Source organism: Leptosomus discolor, chromosome Z (assembly GCF_034619465.1).
Source record: "Leptosomus discolor isolate bLepDis1 chromosome Z, bLepDis1.hap2, whole genome shotgun sequence".
In the NCBI taxonomy this organism is placed as follows: Eukaryota; Metazoa; Chordata; class Aves; order Leptosomiformes; family Leptosomidae; genus Leptosomus; species Leptosomus discolor.
In genome coordinates this window covers 12,476,979-12,501,542 of record NC_141419.1, presented here as the reverse complement: position 1 = coordinate 12,501,542, position 24,564 = coordinate 12,476,979, and the positions used below count along the sequence as shown (strand labels likewise).

The following is a 24,564-nucleotide window of genomic DNA, read 5'->3' as shown; positions in this document are numbered from 1 at the left end:
ACAGGTTTTTTTGTGTTTTAAAATTAATTGTGGGCCCCATTTTACCTTTTTTTTTTTTTTGTGTTTTGTTTTGTTTTGGTTTTTTTTGGTTGTTTTTTTTTTTTTTTTTTATAACATGCGTATCTTTTTCTTTACCCTGCAGATTGCTACACGAGATAAGATGGATGCATTAGTAGCACAGTATTCTGCTTATAGAGTTTCCAGATTATGCACTAGCCCCTGCACAGCTGAGAGTGCCTGTAAGGCAGGCTTCTATAAAGTCATGGTAAGTGAAAAGCATATGCCCTTATGCACACTGTAGTCTGTTCATCATTCTTTTCTACAGAGAGGTACACTCTGTCATTGAGCAGTGCACAGCAACTGCATGTTTAGGTGGGAAATAGAGTGTGGATTTCCCTTAACAAAATATTCGGTGTTGATATTTAGCTTTTGCAGCTATGTCCTTCATCATAGTGTCGATGAACGTAGGTGAGAGCTGGAAGGACTCTTGGAAAAGGAGAAATATTACAGTTTGACACTAACATTTTGCTTAAACATTTTTTCCCTCCAACAGAAAGATTAAACTGAAACATCTGAATACACCATTTTCTTCTAATGAACAAGAGGGACAAAGAGGGACATAAAGAAATGATACATTCCCTCTGGTCCAGCTATTTTAGTCAAAGAAACAATACGAGGCAGGAGAAAATGTGGATGCCGTACACTGAAGTAAATCTTTATTGGGTGCAAACACACAGGGAGCGTTGTTCAACAACATGCCCACTGTGAGACGCGACCGCAGAGGTCCATGAGAACCAGGGACCTGATGGCCACTATTGGCTGTGTAAGATCAGTCAGCTTTTGAATGGTTCTTTGATTGGCAATCTCTCTAACAGTTTTAAACCTGTGAGAGAGGGGCGTAATCTTTATAGCAGGCACGTCTGTGCCAGTCCCTCCCTTTAACTCTCCCTACTGCTTCTGCAAATATTCACCTGCACTCACGTGACTGACAGCCGTTAGAGCTGTATATCCAATTCTGACAGGCAGAATACCAGCTTCATTGATGAGAAAGGGCCAAGTTACGCCACTTTGTCATTTAACCCATGGAAAACTACAAGATACGCAGGATGTTAAGTAATAGGAGGGCCCTTAACTTGTTACAATGCACAAAACAGCATGAAAGAACTAATCAGTATATACAATGGATCGCAGTTCACCCAACTGATTGTAAAATGCTGTATTAAAATGATTTAAGTTGTTACACCATGGGTAAATTCTAACTTTTTACAGATCAGTCTTTCAACAGCTGACTTCGATCTGTAAAATGTATACCCAGTAAAAGAAAACTGAAAGAAAATATTTAAATGTGCAAGTGCACAAATATAATTCCCCACTATTAAGATAACAAAAACTTTTGCTATTACCATAATTATTATATATATTAGAAAGCTATACACAAGCATGTTAATTTCACAGATTTTTTTAAAAGATTCTTAATATTTTATATAATTAGAAATACACATTTCAAAAACAAAACTTCTGCAAAGAGAAAACAGTTATCTTGGTTAGCAAAGCATGGAGTTTTTCATGGCTTAGGGTAGTGCTTTCTATACAAAAAGTCCTTTTCGTTTGTTTCTTCAGGACTGTTTAAAAGATTAGCGAAGCTATCAAGGAAAAAAGAACACATTTTGGCTTAAGGAAACTACAAAAGCCACAAATGCTTTGCAAACTCTGTCTTACTTTTTAATATGAAAATAAGCAAAATGTAATGTACATATTTTTATATTTTTTTTTTATTTAGTAAGTGATGCAGACCCAGAATTTTTAAAATTAAATATGTTAGCCCTCGAACTCAACATTTTTACAAGTATGGTCCTCTTTAAATGTTTTGATCCTTTTTAACTGAGTGCCATACTCTAATGATATGCCTGCATGTTTGTGAGCATTTTCGGTATGTCAGGTGACCCAGTCTCTTTCTACCATCAATTCACGGCCACCCAACCGCTGGGTCTGTCAAAACATCTGTACATTTTCTATATGTTGCATAACAGCTGCTTTCTCTCTCAGTAAAGATCTGCCATTTCTGGCAAATGTTTTCCTTTTGTCTATTTACATGTAAATAACGTTGAACCTGCAACATGACACTATCTATTGTAACATACATTTTGCAAGGGAGCACAACAGTGAAAAGAAGTTAGCCTTAAAATCTATTTTGTACAAGTGTTCTGTTGTACAACTCAAGTGCTAAGCTTATCTCAGCATTTCTGTTTATCCTTATACTGTATCACTGAGGCAATTTAAAAGTACTTTTACAAAACAGAGTACCTGACTTTTTTTTTTTTCCACACACGGCACATATAATGCATATCGACCCCCCCTCCCCCATTAAGGTATAGCACACACACACTGCAAGAAAAAAAAACCTAATAGGTAATAAAGTTATCATGTAGCCCATCCTTCAGAGAGCCGCATGCGCTTGACAGAGGGGCTTTCCCTTTCGTCCGGCGAAGGTCTGGTGAGTCCAATGGGGGAGTGGAATTCATTCCGGTGATCTTCTCGGTCACTTCCATCATAGGAACTGCTACAGCTGCTCAAACTGTCAACAGGAGATCTCCCCGCCTCATGGCGCGTGTGCTGTGGGTATCTCGAGGGTGTGGTGGTACGGTCTCTAGGAGGAGAAACAGGTTCTGACTTGATGTTGAGGCTTTGAGTAGAAGGCAGGGAGAGATTTGTACTCTGAGATAAATGAGTGCTAGTGCAAGCTCTGTAGGAGGAAAGGAAACCCAGTTACAGACGGAGGAGGCATGGAGCCCCCAGATATGCACAAACACTCACACAAAACACCAGTGTAAAGGCTCGCGCATGCAGAGAGCATGAGGACTGTTTCCTGGGCAGGGTTCACAAATTCAAAGAGATGAAAGCATCACAACAAATGCGGTCCGCTTGAGCGGGACTTGCCCTTGGTTTGAAAGGAAGTCTCGCTTTCAGTCTCTCTTTCTCTCCTCTTTTTGACTCAAGTGTCACAACAAATTTTGGAAGGCGAGCCTTTGCACTGTTGGAACCACCTGCAGGTTTCTTTGTAACTAATGCTTGTGTGTGTGTATGCACCGGCTGAGACAGGGGAGGCACGGACTTTCTGCTGGGATTAATCCAATTAGTTTGAATGCGCCCAGCTATTTTTATTGCTGTTCATTTTGACATGCGACTTCAGATGCAAAACAGAAACAAAAGTTTGGGCCAGGTACTTTTTATATCTTTCAGAATAGAGTTGAAATTACCGGTACTAGGATTGACACTAATAAAATACCACAGGCAGGTGAGGATTTAGATATGATTTTATCATTTAAATCTATGAATTCATAACTCAATCCAGAATGCTTTTGAATAAACTACAGAAGAGAAGCTGAAGAGTAGTGGAAGATGTCAGAGGATCGTACTGTTTGCCTGTAGGAGAGCCCGAATCAGAGGATGCTCCTAGCAAGAGAAACTGCTACCCTAAAGCTTTTCCAAAGGCAAGCTGTATAACTATTCGAAGTTAATTTTGTTTCTGTGCATGTTTGTGGGCAGGTATTGGCAGAGGAAAGCTGAAAGGCAGGGAGGAGATGAAACACTGAGAATGTGCTTTATATCTACGGGATAAATCAGATCACTTGCATCTACAGGATGTTTTGTACAAAAGCACCATCTCCTGGTAAAACCTGGCTTTTCTCTTCGTTATTAAAATAGCCTTCTCAACACACGGTTCCCATGATGTTCCACTTCAGGGACCATCTGCTAGGCTGAAGTTAGTGTTTAACCCCAGAGACACAGTTCCAAGGTTTCTACTTGTGAATATTTATACAGGGGGACACTGGAGGCAGTAAATGGCAACAGACCCATTGGCCTCACAACATTTTAGCCCAAAGGGATATGCAGGCGTTTTTACTGCAAGCAGAAGAAATACTGGGATTTGGATTAATTTTTAAGTATGTAGAAGAAACAATTAAGTTTAGATGTGGTCTTTTCATTTATTGAAACACTGCACTTTTCCTGATACCTCATCAACTGGGAGTTGTTCTTTACTTAAGCAACTTTTACTACAACTTTGATGAAAGACAATATGTTGTTTTCTTTTGTTCTGACAGATTTAAAATGGAACTATAAGGCTTCAATATCGAATGATATCAACTGCCTTTATCAGGAATTATTGCAGTCTTTAATAAAGGATGGATCTTGTTAGAAAACAGGATGTTCTACCTCCAATTGTTTTTATCTACACTTTATTCCTATACAGATGAATGTGCCAAATCTGCAATGATTCCTGTCATGTCACAGAGTCTGTGAGTAATAGCCCTCACAGCAGCAAATGCAGGCATTTTTTTTTTTTTGACAAAGAGGATGTTTTCTTTGCTTTTGTAACAATTAAATTAACATATATAAGAAACGCTAAATATCAGAATTTGTCATTTCAATTTAGTAAAATATTCCACTCTTTTCCTGAAAACTTGCTGAAAAGAATCCAACAAGAATCAAAAAAAGTTCCTTTTTTTTTTTTTTTGCTTTTCATTTCCAGTGACTTAACTTTTCAGTTGCTTAGGGGGTGGTAAGACTTCACCTGGGAAAACAAGCTATTAGTTTAGAATGTATGATAGGATTTTATATTATTTTAGATGCCAAGCTTATAGCTAAACCTGAGAGTCCCACAATAAATGATGGTGGAGCCTGGGGATTTGATTGAGAAGTGTTTGATGTGAGCAGATGACATGTCAGTTTGCAAAGCTGCGGACAGCTAAAAAACCCATGCTAGTTAAAACCAACCATATTCAGTCAAATTTGTTCACATGGAATATACTCGCATTCCATTGTGTGACAGCCCCAAAAGGAAGAAATCCAGAGGGATAAGCTGCAATTTCAATGAAATAGAGCTAGTATTGCTATACTGCAATGTTGCTTTTTTAACAGTGTTTCTAAAGTCAGTACAAAAAAGTATTTCTGTGGACTTTTCTTTAGATTCCTCCTGATTCATCAGAAGGGTTATGTAAATACCTGGCAGACAGATTTGTGGCAGTTTTAAAAATGCTACAGGTTGATCCGCATTCTGAACACTTTGTAAACCGACAAAAGGTTACTGACGTTTTGGCAAGTGAGGACTAATTTTTTGAGGTTTAAATCAATATAAATATATTAAAGCAATTATTTTGAGTCATTGTTCAAAAATTTTTTTTCCTTTTCAAATATAGTCTTTTCCTGCTAAAACTATTTCCAAATTTTAATATCTGTTTTTTGATGCATTTCTTTACAATTTTCTGAAACATTTTTATGAGGATCTCGTGTAAGTTAAAATGGTCCATTACAAGGGAAACCTACTGTTACACATAGATGTGAATGGTGAAATAGAACATACTTAGGTGCAGTTTTTAAACCCATATTCTAAGCAGAGGATTGACTTCTATTTAGATCAGAAGCTGTATTGTAAAAATTATAATTCTGCCTGCTGCAAAATGATTTCTTTTCATATATGCATGTGTGTGAGTGTAGCAACAGCTCTGTATATCTATAGTATCAATGTATATTTTACACTATTGCTGCATATAACTATGGAAATGTGGTTCAGGCATGCCCTGTTTTCATAATTTGAAACCCACACTAAGTGCACTGGAAAACAAACAGTTTTTGAATATGGAAAATCCACAGAGAAAATAAAGCAAATGACTTCAAAGGATTGTGTATCATCATAAGCACTCAATAAGTGCCATGCAGTCCACCCATGGTAACATAATCACCTTCTTCATATGTTTATTGAAAATAATTACTTTTACGGGGACAATGAAGAAAACTGATGTTTCAGTTTCGCACAGCAGTTCCTATTGAGCCCAGTACAGTGAAAAATGTGATGTTCATTTAGAACACACCAGCCACGTGGGAGAAATGCTGGTTCCTATCTGGGTTCAACACTGCACAACTGCACAGTTCTGCTGTGTAAGAGGTGGGAAGCAAGTCAGGATGCAATGAGCTTGAAAGTGAGTGTAGTCTGTGCTGATGCCAGTGAGATCAGTTCTGTGTGTGTGTCTATCTGTTCGGATCTCCAACTGATGTGGAAGCTCAGCATGCACAGATAGAAGTGCAGGTCTGAGGAGGTGATGAGTGAGGACATGAACATGCACCAGGTAGGTTTTTACAGAGAGAGAAAGTGGTCTATTGAAGGAAGAAAGAGCCTCACATACCTTTTCCTTTATGCCCACACTTGCTTCTCTAAATTACTTCCTCACTTCATATAATTTTCCCCATAAATATATATATATAAGGAACCACTGAAAATTCATGGCAAAATTTAGTTACGTATCTTTAGTTACGTGCTAATCTGTAACTAAGAAAATAGAGGATATTTTTGACTTGCTAGCAATGCAAACTTCTCCCTCCCCTCTGTTTTTCTTTTAGGTAAAAACACAGTAGGTTTTAAAATATTTTTTAATTAATGTAAAGGCAGAATAAGAATTTCTGTGTCAAGATATTTTGGCTAGCTTTCACATGTTAAGGTCTACACTTTAAAAAGAAATTTCTAAATGAAGAATAACATGAAACTGAAACACTGGAACATCTTATTTACAACGGTGGCATAAAAAAAAAGGCTCAATACTAAATATATAAGGCTTTTATTCAGAACAAGGAAGTTGGCAGAACTGATGTGAATTCACAAAACAATATCACTGCATCTAAATATTTCAGTAAAAATGATTCAATGATGAATATTTGCCCATATCTAGCTACAGCTATTACTTAATGAAAATTAATCATTGCTAAGTAAAAAGCTTGCTGTGTAAGAGTCACAGAAAAAGTCAACAATACACATGAATTTGGACAATTTTTTTTTGTGCAGGTGGGTAAAATTTTGGAGAAACATCTTTTACATAAATAATTATCTATCCTGAAAAGTCTTCAGGTGAAATACTGTTTCTATGTTTTAACTTATGTTTTAGGAAAGCCAAAATTTCACCTGGAGATGATAAAGAAGAAAAGATTCTCTCTTAGACTGGGAAATATGGATGAAAGAAAACATTTTCCATATAATGGACTGGTGCCTAAGAAATTGAGATAATTTATTTTGGAGTTTGGAACCGATTTCACTTCTGGTTAATAGCAATTAACTTCTGTTAGACTCTTTGGTCTGTGTTAGATAAGCAGTAACCCTCTCTGTAAGAGACATTGCAGCAATATTGAGACATGATCTCAAAGTCTGAGGAGGAACTGATTTTCAATAGAATTTGTGTGTGTTTTTTCCAGATGTCGGCCTAGTTAAAAGACCATGAAAGTACTATTTTGCTTTTTAACCCAAAAAGTTGAAAAGTCTGACTCATTTTAATGTCCCAAACATATCAAACCAGGCTCTACATTGTTAACCTATTGACCAGGCTCAGCAAAAGGCCAAAAGCTGTGCAGATAGCGAAAGTGAACTAATCCTGTGTCCTCAGGTATTTGTCCTCAAGCCCACTGGTACTAATGTGGTGACTACTTGGAGAGTCAACATGAAGAGTTAGGAGTTAGGTTGTAGAGATCTTCTCCAATTATTTTAAAGATGGTTCTGAGAGTGCTGCTGAAATCATTGGGGACTTATCTGGAGCAAGCTAGTAAGTCTAACCATACCCTATTTTATTACTAATCATATTCTTCTGCCGTGTGTTGAGGAAACAGAGCTGGTTTTCACCTTTAGGCTTCGGTGAAAAACAAAACCTGCTGGAGAACAAGGATGTCTCTTCCAGTAACTCTGTTTTCTCACAGGTCTTTACAGCCCACTGTTACCAATGAACATCTCACAGTTGCGAAATTATTCAAGCATATGAGCTCACCCAGCACAGGGATTTGGGTTGTCAAACCCTTTGTAGATGTATTTTCTCAAATACCTGCGGATGACTATAATTTCGAGTGATTGTTTTAATCTTCCTGCAAATTCTAGCTCAGGTTGACATGGACTGAATATGTTCTGTATAATTTCGCGTTTTTCAACTAATCCAAAAGGTAGCACAGGTACTTTTGCATGTATAATTCAGTGACTAAAATAAAATAAAGAAATGCATATAATTTTCTGCAGAGAAAGAAGACTTCTCCAGAACTGTCAGTGAAGCAGCTTTCATAGCTGAATTCATTTACAAATTGCTGAAAGAATAATAATAATAAAAATAGCAACTCAGAATGTATTCCACCAGCCACAGCCATTACACTTAGACATTCTGTGATATGAATTAGAAACAGATGACGATGTGTGACACATCTGAAAAGGCATGTAGTTAGTTTAGGATTTAATTTATACTTTTTTGGTTAACCAAATAGCCTTATTACATTCTTTGGTACACCACTGAAAACAATCAGCTTATTGTAAGGTTATACATTGATATCTAACATGTGAGTTTTCAATTTATTTGAGACTTTATGTCTTTAGTTGTACAGTTAGCCTGATTGTTGCTTCAGAAACAGTGCCAACTTGAAAAGAAAATAGAAGTGTAAGATGAAGGTATTAAGACTATTTTTTCTGTTACAGCAACTATTTCAGTTGTATGTTTTTATGTAGTTACTATCTATATATGCTTATTCATATAGAAATGAGGTTTAAAACATTTTTGTTTCCTCTGAAGCACTTGTATAGTGGTCTTTTAAAAACCTAAACTCTCTGTACATGGTAAAGAAACTACATTAAGTTACAAAAAGTGGTCAGATAAATTAGAAGGAGAGTTTTGAAGTTTGAGCCACATTTAGAGTATTAAATAGTTTTATGTTATGGCAATCATCTCGCAAAAAAAATAAGTGCATATGTGCAACACCTCCTTCTGAAAAAAAAAAAAAGAGTTTACTTTTCAAATGCGTATGAATTAAATGTCTCCTCATAAATACACCCCAGCTGTTTTCAGCTTCTATTTTTGTGATGAAAATATCTAAAATTCAAACATGTCTAGCCATACCTTAGGCTGCGTGTGCTGGTGAGTGCCTATGGTCTTAGTTGATAGAAATTGCAGACACCAGGATTTTTGAAAATCATACTGCTAAAGTTCCCTGCAATGGGCCAATAGGTTGCTTTTTCAAGAACGCATTAGCTGACTTCCCTGTGTGAATCGTCACACCTTTGAAAATCCTGAAATGATTTAGCAGTGCGCTTCACCAGACTTGGCTAAACGTATTGAAATTAGCCACTAGAGGGCACGAACATCTATCCTCCTCAACACAGGCAAACCGCCATGAGTTTTGAGGGCTTACAGTCCTTAAGCCTAATTATGTTATTTGCTTGTAGAAAACATTTCCAAAGAAACGAAACTTAAACGTCAGAGCTGAGCAGAATGGAGTATGTGATTATTATATAAGGTTAAGGCTTAATCTCTGGTCAAATCATTATGTCATTCTTACTTGATTAAAAATACTTAGAAACATTTAAAATTTACTGTAAATGTGCTACAGTAACTGGAAATAAAAAGCATAAACGGTAAAATACAGCAACAGCACAGTATAAGTGTTCAGTTTGGTCTTTTGTAGTGAAATAAAATGCAGTTCAAAGAAATAAAGATTAAAACATGAACAGTAGTCTTTACTACACTACTGAGAAAATGTCATGGATACGGAATACTTCATTGTAGCTACCTAACAAACTTTTGATGAAATATGTAGTTCCAGTTTTGGGAAATGGAGCTCTTACAGATATTTAACAGTGTGCTGATATGTTGTCTTGATATACTTCAGATTTGGGATTACTGGGGAGATTGAATTCACTGTAGAACAATAAAATAAAGAAAACACTGCTTACCCCAATTGACTGAGGGCAGATGGTGGCATGTTATGTAGGTGTTGCTGTTGCCAGCCAGTCACAGAACCAAGATGAAGAGCACTGGCTGTATTAAACCCAGAGAGAGATGATATATCTGCACTACTCAGAGAATATTCTAGATTTGAAAACAGAAAAGGCAATAATTAAAAGAGAATTAAAGAGGAAGCAATTAAACGATAACTAGCATCGTAATTTTCAGATGTCACTTTAAAAGCCTTTTAATTTTAATTACACCAATCACACTAAGTTGCAGCAGGGAAACTAGACCTTCCTCTTCCCTCAACTCATTAACTTGGGAGCAAATAATGCACTAATAATTATTCTGTAGTTTAGCAGGGCTTTTCTGGATCTGAATGATCCAAAGCATTCTTAGCCTGTATATCCACCATAAGTACAGATGCACTCTCACAGAGTCAAAGATGTGAAAAACATAATAATATTTCAGTTATAGTCTTCTTGCAGAACCCAGCAGGCAGCCCATGTCTGAACAACGCACGACTCCTTTAATGGATCTGTACACTAGCAGGCTCTATACAGCAGCAGTGTGCAATGAGAACTGGAAAGGATCTCTTGAGCCTTCATTTCTAGTCTTTCACAGGTAACTGTATTATTAAACTCTGTTTTGAAGCCCGTGAAGCTGCTTGCTCCCACTACCCTTACGACTCTAGGAAGATGCACTCAAATACATGAAATTACCTGTGGTATTAAGAGATTAAGAAATGTCTTTTAAGTTACATGTTTTATTAAAGCCAATGAAAGAAAGCTATCAAAGCAGTTTTGCATTCGAACAAAGTAGCTACCTTTTAAATAGATATATCTCAAGTTAGTGACAGATACAGAATAAGTAGATGCTGTGCAAAAGCATATCAAACATGAATTTTTCAGTTTCCCCAACAAATGTTAGCTAATCCATTAGTACTGAGATAGACATTTGTCAGCATCTTGCACCTCCCCCACCCTTTACATCTTGCACCCATACTTACCAGTACCATATGTTGTTGAGATGGCTGATGGGTATCCTCCCATCCCTTGCCCTGGTAGAGTAGGAGTTGCTACGGAAACCACTGGAGTAGCCAATGACTGAGCAGACTGGGAGTTATTTATCCTCTGATTCTTTTAAAGTAAGTAAAATAAACATATTATTGACTAGTTTTAAGTTAGCTGTGTGTATTAACTTTCTGGGTATATTTTGTGCATGAGAAATACTGGCTGACACAAATTTCTAGAAATTAATCATTTAACATGTGGCTTTTATGAACTCTGCCAACCCTATCATTTACAAGCCTTCAAGAGACCAGTTGTCACCATAGTAACCCATTACATCAGTATCTCCTAGGTAACTGAACTAGTAACAAGTAAGATTACTTTTATTGTGGGTAGATGAACAGATTGTGTGAAAAACTAATGAAATATGTAGACTCTATTCCCATTGTTTTCCTTTTCACTCAAATCAAAAAAAAAAAAAAAAGAAAAAAAAAAGAAAAAAAGAAAGAAAAAAAAAGAACCCCCCCCAAAACCCAGCAGTACTGGATTTTATGCTGTGAAGGAGAGGGGCACCCCGATATTGCTGATCTCTGAACTCTTACCAGCAGATGGTGCTCTGGTTACTTCGTTTTTGTGCAATAAAACAAACTTCAAGAGTGCTAGGCAGCACAGGAGTTACATGCTTATACTTAACTCCAGGGCACTAGAAGTTGCACTGAAAATTGCACTAGAGAATGCTAATCCTGTGAGCGGCAAGATAAAATGACCAGAAAGCCACCAAAAAAATGTCATAAGGCTGTACCACCTTCAACAGCACATGTTAACACGTCCTCAAAGCATCAGTAACAAGAAAGCTTTATTCTAGCGTATGTGATTTGAATACGTGCAACAACCGCACCTGGCCCTCCATATTGCTATATTTCAAAAATTATGATGACCTTTTTATTCATAAAATAGTTATGGTAAATTTTTCCATTTTATTTCAACCAACACCACCTACACAAGTATTGATCGTACATGAGAACTGATTTTCTTTTCCTCGTTATTAAGATCAACATTGTTACCACTTACCAGAAGCAGATCAACATCCTCAGACTGAGTGCATAGGAAAGGAGCATTAAAAATTAGTAAATGTAAATATTTACCAAGATGCAGATTTCTAGTCTAGGGAATAACTTCATGTGATAGAGGCAGCAAATTAAACACTTTCCAAGCATAGTTTGGAAAAATAACACTTCATAGATCTCTTTCTTTATCCTTCTAATGGGATGTTTGTCTCAATTGTGAGGACAATCTACCCAGTTTTCAGCCCAAGATTCTCTCTAAGAATTCACTATTTCTTCCACAGACCCAGTGGCTGCAGACTGTGTTGCTATACCTAGTTTCAGACCTGACCATTCACAGAATCCCTTGGAAAGTATCAGTTTTAAGGGCCTTAGAATAAATCATTTGATGCAGACAGCTTGTCACTGTCTTGGTTGACATTGAACATTGCCCTGCAGGAGACTATATGTAACTTATCCTCTCAGAAGGCAGCATCACATTTATGGGAGGTTTTAGTTTGACGTTCAAAGTTAATTTATTATGTGTCAAGCTGAAGTAGCCAACTTGGAAGTTGTTTTAATAGTGTTTGTTACATAATGGAAAAAAAAGTGTTTATAATGTTACTGAAATTTACCATCAAAATCCTTTTCAAATTAAGCTCACTTTATGTTAAATCACTCATGAAAGATTTACTTGCAACCACTAACTGACTTTCGGAAGGGAGCTACAAGATACACACGACACCTTCGCAATTCAACCTTCTAGCATAATACCCTGCCTAAATTTTGTTAATCCTGACAGGAGATACAGCAGTTTCATGCTCCTTGTTATACTGCTCTATCTGTTGACTGTCTCTTACCATTACAAAATTTGGCCTTTGAAGCTCAGAGCGATAGAGTTCAAATTAACTTATTTGTAGTTAATCTGCCACCTGCTGAGACTCTGTGTGACTAAATATTTAAGAAAAACTTAGTAGGTTAGGAATACTCAGGGTTAAATTCAGACTTTATAACAAATCCAGGAAAGGCTCTTCCAGCTACTAGGAAAGACAGTGCAGAAGTTTAGACTGTGCAGGACACAGTTCCTATTTTGCAACTCAATAGAAAAAAGGGATGAAGTAAATATGAATTCATAAAAACAATTGAACAGGCTCTGTCTGCATCCTCAGGTTGATGTCAAGACTTAAGGTTAGACAGAAAGACCAAACAAGTAAGAACGTGGAATACTATTCTGCTGAGTTTAGTTGCTTGAGCAGGCCTTGAAATTCCTAAATATCTCTTATCTGCAAGAGATACAAAAAGGTTTGAAAATTCATTACCACTGATGGCATTGTATTCTTGCTGCCAGGTGGAATAAGCACACGGAGATCTGGTTTACGGTTGTTCATTCCCAAATTCATTGGAGGCGGAGATTTTGCTTGCATATTCTTGTTCAAGTTGCCAGGTGAGACCAGCAGACCTGGTGAGTTGCGGGGGTTGCCATAACCATTTCCTGTTTAGATTTAAAAAAAAAAAAAAAAGAAAAAAGGAAAAAGAGAAAAAGGTTATAAACTCCAATATGTTTCTTAAGACTGAACACTAAGAATGTCAAATAAAAATCAAGGTAAATACCAGTGTCATGTAATGTATCTTTATCGGAAACTACAACACATGCCATATTTGGAAGAACTAGTCTTAAAATGCTTTCTCTCATGGCAGATGACATCTCAATGATATGCTGAAATTAACTTGATTATATGACTCTGTTTACAGCACTATAGCATATAGCACAATATACTGTGTGCTCAAAGATCTAACATTTGCCTTAGGAGAAAATCAGGACAGTCAGGTAATCTCATGGCTTAAAAAAAAGTCAAAGCTATGCTGTGTTTGCTCGACAGCTACAGAGGCTTCTGCCTTGCCTGACTCAGCCCTTTCCAGGTCATGATTTTGTTTTGTTTTTAAACAAAGGATGAGTATAGCAAGGCTATAATTTCCAGAAAAGGCAGGGGGAGGACTAGGAAGATTCTAAAATGTTTTTGGCTCTTTTTCACCATACTTTTTGGACCTGATTCTGTCAACACTAAAGTCAATGGGAGCAAGAGCATAACCTTATTTGGAAAATACCACCGTATCTTCATCTCTGTGCCACTCTCTCCAGGCCTCAGTAATAATTCTGGCAGGCGAATGTTTCATTTGCCTTTTTCAGAAAAGTGTTTCCTTTTCTCACCAGATAGTACTGACAACTGTATATCTGTAAGGCTACTGACCTACCATTCCACTAAAAATGAGACCTTCCTATATCATTTGCCTAATTTCACCTCTTACCCACACAAAGTCTGGAGAAAGAGACGAATTTTTAGTGTAGCCTTGAAATTTTGTCTGCACAGGCTCAAGAGAGATACAGAAACTGCCCAGCCATAGAGAGGGAATAGCATGAAAACTAGTACAAAAAGAGAAAACTTTCACGGATAAGTACCAAGGGAAAAAATGCTAGTGGGGTCTTTCTGTTGTGTGCTCATCTTTTGTTCACAACTCACAAGCTGCGATGCACAACGTAGAAATAGTGTGGGAAGACGAGCTACTGACTGTGTCAAAGCCCTATGAGTTAGAAGCCCTGGACCTTCAAATTTGCTTTGTAGTCCCAAAGTCAGTGAAGAACTCAGCATCCTACTTTTTTTTTCAAACATGAAGTGGGGTTTACAGCCCTAAAGGACATGAATGTATTATGGAACTAAATTTGATAAAGTCTGTGAGGTGGGCATAAAAATCACCGTACATGAGAGTGAATCTGTCTTCTAGTCAGGATAATGAAGTGTGTCCAAGCATGACTAACATTAAATCGTGTTTTTAATCTACAAGCATATCAGCTGATTGTATTTATCACACCAGCAAATCCATGGGAAAAAAAATCTGTCAAAGGCTATTAAATACAAAAACACCACTTCAGGCTCCAGAAGACCCTGAACTGTGAATACTAGACTTAGGACACAGGAAAAGTATCATGAAGTGCTTCACTTCCATATTTGTGAGGTATCTTTAGTCCCTGGTCTGGACTGGCTTGTTTATTCTCATGCATTTTATTATCATAATCTCCCAAGCCTTTCCAAAAAGAAATTAAGATGGAAACCTAGAAGCACTCAGATCAGTTCAGAGGTTCTGTATTAAAATGTTTTTTGCAGTTAGACTTGTTGTTTATTTCCTTAATAATATCTTACAGTTAGTGAGATAACATGAGTTAATTGAAAAAAAGTGTATTTTACATGTATCAAGCTAAAATAGCAGAACACTGTCAAGAATTTTCCATTTTGTGTCAGCAGGCATTTTGTTAAATGAACAATTGCTCTCAACATGCTTTTGCTACATATTATGCTCTAATTAATGCTATGTGTTACAAGAGGCAATGAAATTAGAAGGGGCATTTTGAATATACAACATCTTCTAGCAGCTACAGTGCCTTTTAAAAGTCTTTTACAAACTGACTACTGAAAAACTAATGATGTGGAGAAGTGATCAACAGAAGAAACTGAAGCAAAAGTAGAGTTTCTCTGGTGCTATTTTACCAACAGGAAGTAAAACTGCCTTGTGAAATCTGTTGTATGACAAGCATTTGTTCAGAGGGTGAAAATGAAGCTGTTTGAAGAAGCAGTGTATTTTTTTTAGTTCTACAATATACTATACAGCCTACGTCATTTAATGAAACAGCATGCACTGTAACCTACATGTCTGTTTCTATGGTTGTGATTTTTGGAGAATAGAAACCCTTACAAGAAAGAACTCCTATTTTCTACATAAGATTTACTTAATATAATTCACTATTAAAAATGAAGAGAAAGAATGTGTCTGTATAAAACTTTACTTTTCAGAAACTTTCGTCTCTTATTTATACTGTTTACCTACTGATGTAAAATATTTTGAACAGTGATAACATTTCTTACATTAGTATTTTTAGAACATCAAATTATTTTTAAGAGCTACTGCAATCTTCTCTTTACCAGTAGATTTCTGCTGTTCATGGCATATTACGCCAGATAGCATTTTGGAGCCATATAATAACGATTCCTCTTTCCAGCCACCAAATTGTTATTCTTTTGGTATAATGCGGATTCAGGAATGTAAGACTGTGGACCTTAAGCCAATGATACAGAAACCCATCATTTGAAAATCAATGGTGAATGGATGGATGCGGTTTACAGTTAAGAAGAGTCTGCATTTAAACAAGCTCTTTAAACTGTACCCTTTTTACTCAGAAAGCTGTGGCCTGCTCTGAGGCAGCTGTCCCACCTTCAGATAAATCCACTGAAAAGAATGGCCTCATTTACATTCAGAGGCAAAAAAATGTATAAGACTTCTAATATACAAATTAAACCTTCCTTCATCCTATACTTTAAAATTACACTCTGCCTGGTCAATTATCAATTTAGATGTGACTGTATGCAGAACGTCGCATTCCACTATCCACTTGAAAGCACAAAAATTATATGTCATGTATGAATGGATTTCCTGATTATAGATTACAAGAAAATGAAAAACAGATGGATTTTAGAGCAAGTTGGCTTTACATTTTTATTTGGTTAAAAGCCATATTTTTGCTGGAATAGAATATTTTTAAACATTACGGATATGACTTGTAATGCATAATGAAAATAAAAACAGTAGATACACAAGTTTTAAAAAGGATATGTCAGAATTCGTAAATTTACAGCATTTTCAATTCAAGAAGTTTTCAGAGAAAATTATTTTTCCTCATGTTGTTTGTTATACTGACTTGAAAGAGTAAAAATATTTTACACAGAAAAGATCTTGTTTCTAGACAGAGCTAGTGGAGCAGCACGTGTCATGAAATGCAGTGCCAGACTTTGTATTTGGACTAATGGCAGAATATAAAGACAAATGCTTTCTGAGCATAGAATGATCTTCCTGGGCATGTTCCCACATTCTGCATTTAGGCACAAGTGCCATTGACTTTAGAAGGAATTCTGTCCAAGTACAGACTGCATGATTAATCACTGCAATATCACTTTTTAAAAACATCCAGAAAAGTTATTTTTGTGCATCAGTAGCTAGTCAGTGAAGAAGAATTGTCAAAAAAAAATTTCATTTTCTCATGGAAAACTACTATGAACTATATCACAGATTCATGTACTACTATCTTAAACGGTCACTTCCGTGTTTTAAGAATTTAAGGGTAGGAGTAGAGCACAAGTTTATTCGAGCCAGGACAGAGAGCAAAGTTTGCTTCTTTCATCCCCCACTAATAACATCTGTACCTTACATGTAGTTTTGGTCATCGGTGTTACAGTGATTGCAAAGTGACCGCAATTCTTGATATTAGCAGAGTTGGGGCAATAATTCTGTACTGAGCATTCAAGCCAGGAAATTTTCCACGTGTTAGGGTAACACAAATGAGGAAAGTTTTATTTCCATATCTCTCCATGTTCTTGAACAGCATTGTCATGATTCAAAGTCTTTAAATCTTCAAAAATTGTTGTATTTTGATTTCTCGATGTTTTGAATCTGTCATGTGCCTACTTGTTTCTTTTTAATTTGTGATTTCAAAGCTAGAAAAATATACTGAATGAAAAAACCTAGAACGAAGAAGAAGACACAAAATTTACATGTCCTTTCTTCGATCTCTTTTTCATTTACTCTGATGCTTTTCACTGACCATATGGATTGAGAATTTAAAAGATCTGTAGGAACCATGGATACTTACCTCCCCTTAATTTTAATAGGAAAAAAAGCCTTCAAATTCTCAAAGGAGTTTCCATAAATATTAATGGTAATTCCAAGTTTCCAACAAATGTATGCTCTTACTTGTAGAAATTATTACAATTCTTTCAAGAATATGTACATTTTATTTCATGGATTCCTGCTTCTTCCTGTGTTGAATGCACATCCCGTATATATGACATTATGACTGACCACCAAGCCTCTCAAAAATAATGTTAGATTTAGAATGAGTCTGTATAAACATGAGAGCCAGCTATGCTACAATTTATCTCCACTTCAAAATATATATAATATAACAATCAATGCAGGAGTAGAAATTGTGTTAAATTTACACTCTTCACTCAGTTAATTTTCCCACTTTCTGGAGAATAGTAATTAAAAGTCAATGAAAAGGTTCCTTTTCTCTCTTACATCTTGTGTGTAAATCTTTTTTTTTAATGCATACACACTGTTGGATCAGGCTATGGTTTACCACCCAAACAAAATAAATACCAACAATAAAGCACTAATGCCAGAAAGCTGTACTGGTGTTCCCCTAAACATAACTTTTAAGACAGACAATTGAAGATTCTTACTCACATGTTGCATGCTAGTTGTTTCACAGTACATGACCTCTACCAACAGCAAGCACTAGAATAAAACCAATCTGCAGATATGCTCACCCAGAAAAAAGAAAATCTTTATATTAAAGCAGCTGCCCATTCCCACAACTTTACACTAATGGACCTACTTTACTGAATTACTGGGAACCAGCTCAGACAGTTGTGGTATATAAAACCTACAGACTTTGTGTGAAAGTATTCTCAAGCATTGTGTAAAATATCAGCTGCTTTTTGGACTGAAAAATGATGAAAGTGCTGTGAACACACAGACATTTGGAAGAATGGGAAGAGAATGAGAAGTAAATTATCTCAACAGGTCTTTGTCATAGTTTTAGAAACCAACCATTCAGAAATAATGTAAATAAAAAGGTAGAGATTGCTACAACAAGGTAAGACTAAGTTGCTATCCAAGTCTCTCTCTAACTCATTCATTTGTGCCATGGAGCTTATATAATTGTTGATGGGAAATTCTCGCTCTTTGGGTCTAAAGCTGTGTAAAGGGCTCTAAGGGCACTAGAGTTGTCCTGTGCTGGCAAAAAAAGATGGTATTTTGGAAGCACTAAAATACTACTAATACTGTAGGCAATTTAGGTGTACATGGGGGGGCCACCTGCGCTGGGATTGCACAAAGCTAAACGTTACACGGTGCATCCCATTTAACGATTCTGGGTGTTAGTGAGATCTCATTTTGGGAACAAGGCAAATCTCCACTGCTCCCACTGCAGCGGAGGTAGATGACTTCACCAAATTTCCCAAGGAAAACAGTATGTATGATCTGCTTATATTTGTAGCATATTATGAAGAAAGCCATAACAGAACTCCTCTGTTCTGATAGTCTTGCTGTCTCCTTGGGCTGGTTCAAGTACTTAGGCTTAGATCCTCCATACTGAGACAGTACAGCTCTTGCTGCTATATTTCATGTTTAGTGTCATTAACAGTCCTCTAGCCAGTTTTATGGTTCCCCTCACCAGGTCTGGTCCAGGCCCACATCCATAAGCCAACATCCTGGCCCACGCCCATGGAGGGCTGAGTCTGCCCTGGCTGCCTCCTCACCAGCCCAGCTCCCTGGCTGAGGCAGTGGGATGGGTCCTGACTGCGAAGCTCTGCCCTGCTAGCACCAGGAACCTCCACTGTTCCCAGCCCCCAGCTGCCCCCAGCCCCTAGCGCGTCCTGGTGGCATGTTCTTTATCATGAAAGAATTCAAACCCAACTTTTCCTCTTCAAATCTTCATGTTGAGTACTGCCAGCTACCTTAATGAACCGAATGACGTAGTCAAAATTATTTCTAACCCTTGGGCTAGTGCCATATAAAATTTGAAACATCCTTTCAATCTGCTCCACGTGGAGTATTTGCAGGTGCACACAACTATTGCTGAAAAAGGGCACGTGTATCCCATATTGCTGCAACTGGGCTCAGATTTCCTTCAGGACAGAGATGATAATTCTCAGGCAGGAGCTGAAAGTAAAGAAGTAGCTCTTTGCCACTTGACAACATGGAACACATTGCAAAGCACATTTCTGAAAATCTAAGGACATGCCATGAATCTAGAAATCTGAGAAGCTTTTTCAGCCAAATGGAGAAATCGACAGGTTTGTTTAGATGTAGAATGAAAGACCATGAGAACAGAAACCTGACCTGTGTATCACAGACCATTAGACTTCATGCAAATACTTTGCTGCTGAGTCAAGTGCATAACTAAGTACATGGCAAACTAACCTGATGACCAACACTGCGGTTATGTTCTGTTGCTATAATAAGATCTGTATCTAAATGTTTCTAAAGTAGTTGTTGCACTAGGTATTCTCCCACTTTGGTCTAGGCATTCACACCTTAATAAAATAAATGTAAAGGTGGCACCTGACTGTCTACAGAATTAGCCTGTGGATACCCACATAAGGAACTGCAAGCAAGCCTTCAAAACATTTCTTATTGTAATTAGGTTTCCCAAGCTGCAGGCACATATTTCAGCATATCTCTTGTCTCCTTCCTTGCAACATTTGGATTGGGGGGATATCAAGCAGGCAGTGAGGTTCTATTGCAAATTATACACTGAGAGAAAAGGGAGTGCTCTTCCTTCTGCAAGGGTGACCATCCTCATTCTTCCCTTTTCTGCTCTGCAAAGAAACAGAGCAATAAACGATCCAAGTCCAAGTCCTGTTTGTGGCTTTTCAATTTTGCAGTACTGTTACTACTGTCAGTATGCTTCTTATATTGTCTTATCACAGCATCTTATAGTTTGCTTTCATAATTCCCTAGCGGCACCTCATTTCAGGAATCTCAGAGCATATAGCTTCAATGCAGAAACACTATCTTTCCTATAGCTTTACTTCTGATTGTATTGATTAGTTTATTTCCACATCTACCACACCATTTTGTTCTAACATGGTTATTTATCAGTAGCTATGCTAATATCAGAACCCACATATTTCAAGTCATCTTGTTTGGCTTGAAGCTTTACCTCATCATCACAGTATCTAAGTTGTAATTATTGAGAAAAATCACTTAAGAAAATTACACAGTGATCTTCAATTTTGTGCTTTATAAATATTACCCATCTATAGTTCAAACACATGGGCACTGCACAATGAGCATCAGAACTATATTCCTGTGTGTTATAAGTTTTTAAGGTCCAAAGAACATGCTAAGGATCAGAGTCATTTAAAAGTGTCTTACCATGGCAAAACAGCTACCCTGCTCCTGCCACTGGCATTGTAGCTGCTACCATGAGGAGCAGGAACAGTGCAATGTCCCCGACCTTGCATAGTGCTCCCTCCTCACGCACTGTTCATGTTTGCAAAGGTTAGCCCACACTTTACGCTAGGAATGCAGACACCTTCCACAGTAAGGTTTACGCTGGTAGGAGAGGTCAGTACCAAAAATCACAGGTGGTTTTTAATAGTGCTCATCTGAAATTTAGCTTGCATGACAGCTTTTCCAAAATTCTTGCAGTAACTAGCATAAGGATGATCTCTTAACATGTGCATGACGCACAAATCATACCTGGTCCTCATCCATCTAAGATAACGCCCTCTTCAAAATATGTTTCCAGGACCTAGCTGGCCTCTTATGATTGTAAGCTAACAGTTATTCCAGTAAAGCAATTAAATAGTGCACATTAGAAGCATGTATCTTCCTTCATCTTTTATAGTAGCTGAAAAGACACTCCATTTTTGTCCTGTTTATGCGAAAAAAAACCCAGTATTTTTTCTTTTTTTCATACAAGCTGTTTTAGAATCAGAAGAAAGGAAAAAAACCTGACTTATGTCAGAGAGAAAAATACATTACTGAAAAATACAATCTTTTTCTGAAGATGTATAGGAGAAAGACATGAGCCTGGGAAGAGTAGAGGACTTCTCTCTCCTCCTGACTGCCTGAGGAACAGCCTTTGGCAAATCATCTGCTTTTAACAAACCATTTGCTGACGACAAATAATTTCCTTTTTTCCGGTGTTTGAAATCAACTACAATTTTGGGAAAGACACTTTTTAAATGAAAAATATGTCAAAACAAGAAGTAATTCCAATTATAAACTGAACACGTTATTCAAAAATATACTTTCTTGCTTCCCCAAAGAAATTTTATAAATAACTGTTAATTTTTTTTTGGGTAAACATATAGGTAGAGTTAACTTACTGATTTTTGTTCAATGCACAATTATTGAAAAACGAAGAATGCATAATTTAAAATCCAACGTCAGGAAAGTTTCAGGACTGCATATATTAAATACAAATGATACATACTTGTATTATTAACTAACCAATATTATTAGAACAGATAGGCACACAAAGGAAAATATTTTGTAAAACACTACTTAGATTTGTTTTGAAATTTAAGCAGAGAAAAGATCAGAAACTAACCCAACCCTGTCTCCTCTGGCTTTTATTTCTGGGAGACTCTTTCAACTCTTACCGAAGGAAAAATCAGCTTGCCCGAGAATTGGAAAACAAATTGAATTTATCGATTGAATATCTTAATTGGGGAATCATGTTAAAAGTTAAAGGGTAGGGGTTGAATCAGCTTAATACTGCCAGGAGCTTACACGTGTGGCTGCAGTCCCAGCTTCAAGAGGTTAAAAGTGTTGCTTTCTTTCTCAGAGGAAAGGCATTGCTGCATTCCAGATCCAGGAAACATCAACTATCTCTTTCAGGACTCAGGATAGGCATGAAATCCAGATGTTTGCTAATTTGCAATGCCTTCTTATATTTTCTGAATTTGAACAAGAATACGGATTGCAGTATGCAACAGAAGACTGTGGTGTCTTAATGATCAAGAATGCACAGACAAAAAAACTCAGTGAAATCCCTGTCTCATTGAAGTAAAGAATAAAATTCCCGCAGACTTCACTAAGAAAATAATTTTATCTAAAGAATCCAAATTATTCTTGAGGAACATTTGAAACTGCTTGTCATAAAGGAAAAGAAGTCAATCACGCCTGTCTTTAAAATCCCACTTACAAAGAACCACAGTTTGTATGACTCACTTAATTGTTCACTACATGTGAACTTAGGGCTTTCTCCCTTTCAATTCTTTCAAGCTGTCTTCTTACAAATACAAATATTGAGACACTGTTGATTAGAGAGACGATGAGACACAGAATAACTAAATAAATTACTGAGTCAACACTTACATAACTGATGAAAACCCAATAAAGGCCAGATTTTCACAGATTTTCATTGTGGTCTGCTCAGAATGAGCTTATGTGGAACTCTTCATTGGTAAGAGATCACATGAGCTAGCTGAAAATGCATGCATCCACCCTTTGCATATCATAGAATCATAAAATGGTTTGGGTTGGAAGGGACCCTAAAAATCATCCAGTTCCAAACCCCCCACCATGGGCAGGGACACCTTCCACCAGACCAGGTTGCTCCAAGCCCCATCTTGAACCTGGCCTTGAGCACTGCCAGGGAGGGGGCAGCCACAGCTTCTCTGGGCAGCCTGTGCCAGTGCCTCACCACCCTCACAGGGAAGAACTTCTTCCTCACATCTAATCTAAATCTCCCCTCTTTCAGTTTGAAACTGTTACCCCTCATCCTATCACTACACAACCCCTGATCAAGAGTCCCTCCCTACCTTTCCTGCAGGCCCGCTTTAAGCACTGGAAGGCTCCTATAAGATCTCCCCAGAGCCTTCTCTTCTCCAAGGTCCCTCAGCCCGTCCTCACAAGGGAGCTGCTCCAGCACCCTGAGCATCTTCATGGCCCTCCTCTGGACCCACTCGAGCAGGTCAGAGTCTGTCTTCTGCTGGAGGCCCCAGAGCTGGACACAGCACTGCAGGTGGGGAATTCCCTCCCTTGACCTGCTGGCCACACTGCTCTTGATGCAGCCCAGGATGTGATTTGCTTTCTGGGCTGCGAGTGCACACTGCTGGGTCATGCTCAATTTTTCATCCACTAAGGCCCCCGAGTCCTTCTCTGCAGGGCTGCTCTCGATCTACTCATCATCCAGCCTGTATTAGTGCTTGGGATATGACACCCATTGTAGATTTTTTTTTATTTTGACATGAACAGCAGCATCTATCCTTTCAAACTTATTCTCAAAGTTTCACTGATGTGATTTTTTACCTGTGTAAAAAGAGTCTGAATAAGCTATTTAAGACATATAGGTCACCTAGGGCAGAAACAGGACTTGATTTTTAAAAGGCCTGTGTTGACTGCCCACACAGATATAAAATTCAGGTACTGTTAGACTATTTCCTTCATAGTATGTATTAGAGCTTTCAAACAAGTTTGAGTGTTCTTCCTACTTTATCATAAATCTTCTACCTGTAGGCACTTCCCTTAAAACCCTGGAAAAACAAAGTATGTATCCTTTTTATATGGAGAAAAGCTTAGAAAAGGAACACTTAATGGCATAATATGAGTGGAAAAAGAGAAAAGAAACAGACAGTTGTTATGTTTTTCATTTCTTATCCCCCTCTATAGTTTTAAGCCAACCTGCTAGTTTGTGAATTCTTATTGTTTAGATTTGCCACTATTGCATCACAAACACTGTTATGAATGACATGTTCTCTCTTTTTTGCCTGTAAATTTCCTTGGACAGGAACTGTTGTTTACTATATTTTTGTACCGCATGTTGCCCAATCTTTGGATCAGAGGTCTGTGGGTGACTGCACTCATCAAGCAATAACGGAAGGGCAATGAATTGTTGTGCTTTCCCTGACTAACCCAGTCCTAACAGATTGCCCATAAACTGTGGTTTGGGAGTCATTGTTCTAAGCTCACTTGTTTATTTAACATACTCCACACTTGTAGCCTAACAATTATTTTCTCTTGACTATGCCAAGCATGCTTTCAGGGCACAGTGGAGAATATTTAAGTAACCTTTTAATTTTTAAAATTTTTATTTTTAGTAATTGTTTGCTTTTTTGTGTTTGTAGTTTCAGACGATGCTAATGCAACTAGGTGCCTTTGAAATTCTTGCTTATTTTTGGTACTGCCTGCAGGCTTGTTTGGGCAGAT

At 37.4% G+C, this 24,564-nt stretch overlaps 1 protein-coding gene across 15 annotated transcripts in view; it reads right to left on the bottom strand.

Moving 5' to 3' along the window:
- Nucleotides 1-2,421: 2,421 nt before the first annotated feature.
- The window catches only part of MEF2C (myocyte enhancer factor 2C), a 75,046-nt gene continuing 52,903 nt past the window's right edge, over nt 2,422-24,564 (bottom strand). For 4 of the 15 annotated variants that reach the window (XM_086480225.1, XM_086480223.1, XM_086480226.1 and 1 more), the window contains 4 exons: nt 13,110-13,282; nt 10,747-10,876; nt 9,743-9,878; nt 2,422-2,743 (listed from right to left, as the gene is read on the bottom strand). In XM_086480225.1, the coding sequence (XP_086336351.1) occupies nt 2,422-2,743; nt 9,743-9,878; nt 10,747-10,876; nt 13,110-13,282 (761 nt within the window). Of the gene's footprint in view, nt 2,744-9,742; nt 9,879-10,746; nt 10,877-11,818; nt 11,843-13,109; nt 13,283-24,564 lie in introns of all 15 variants that reach the window. The other 11 variants (XM_086480232.1, XM_086480230.1, XM_086480234.1 and 8 more) reach the window with 6 other exon arrangements.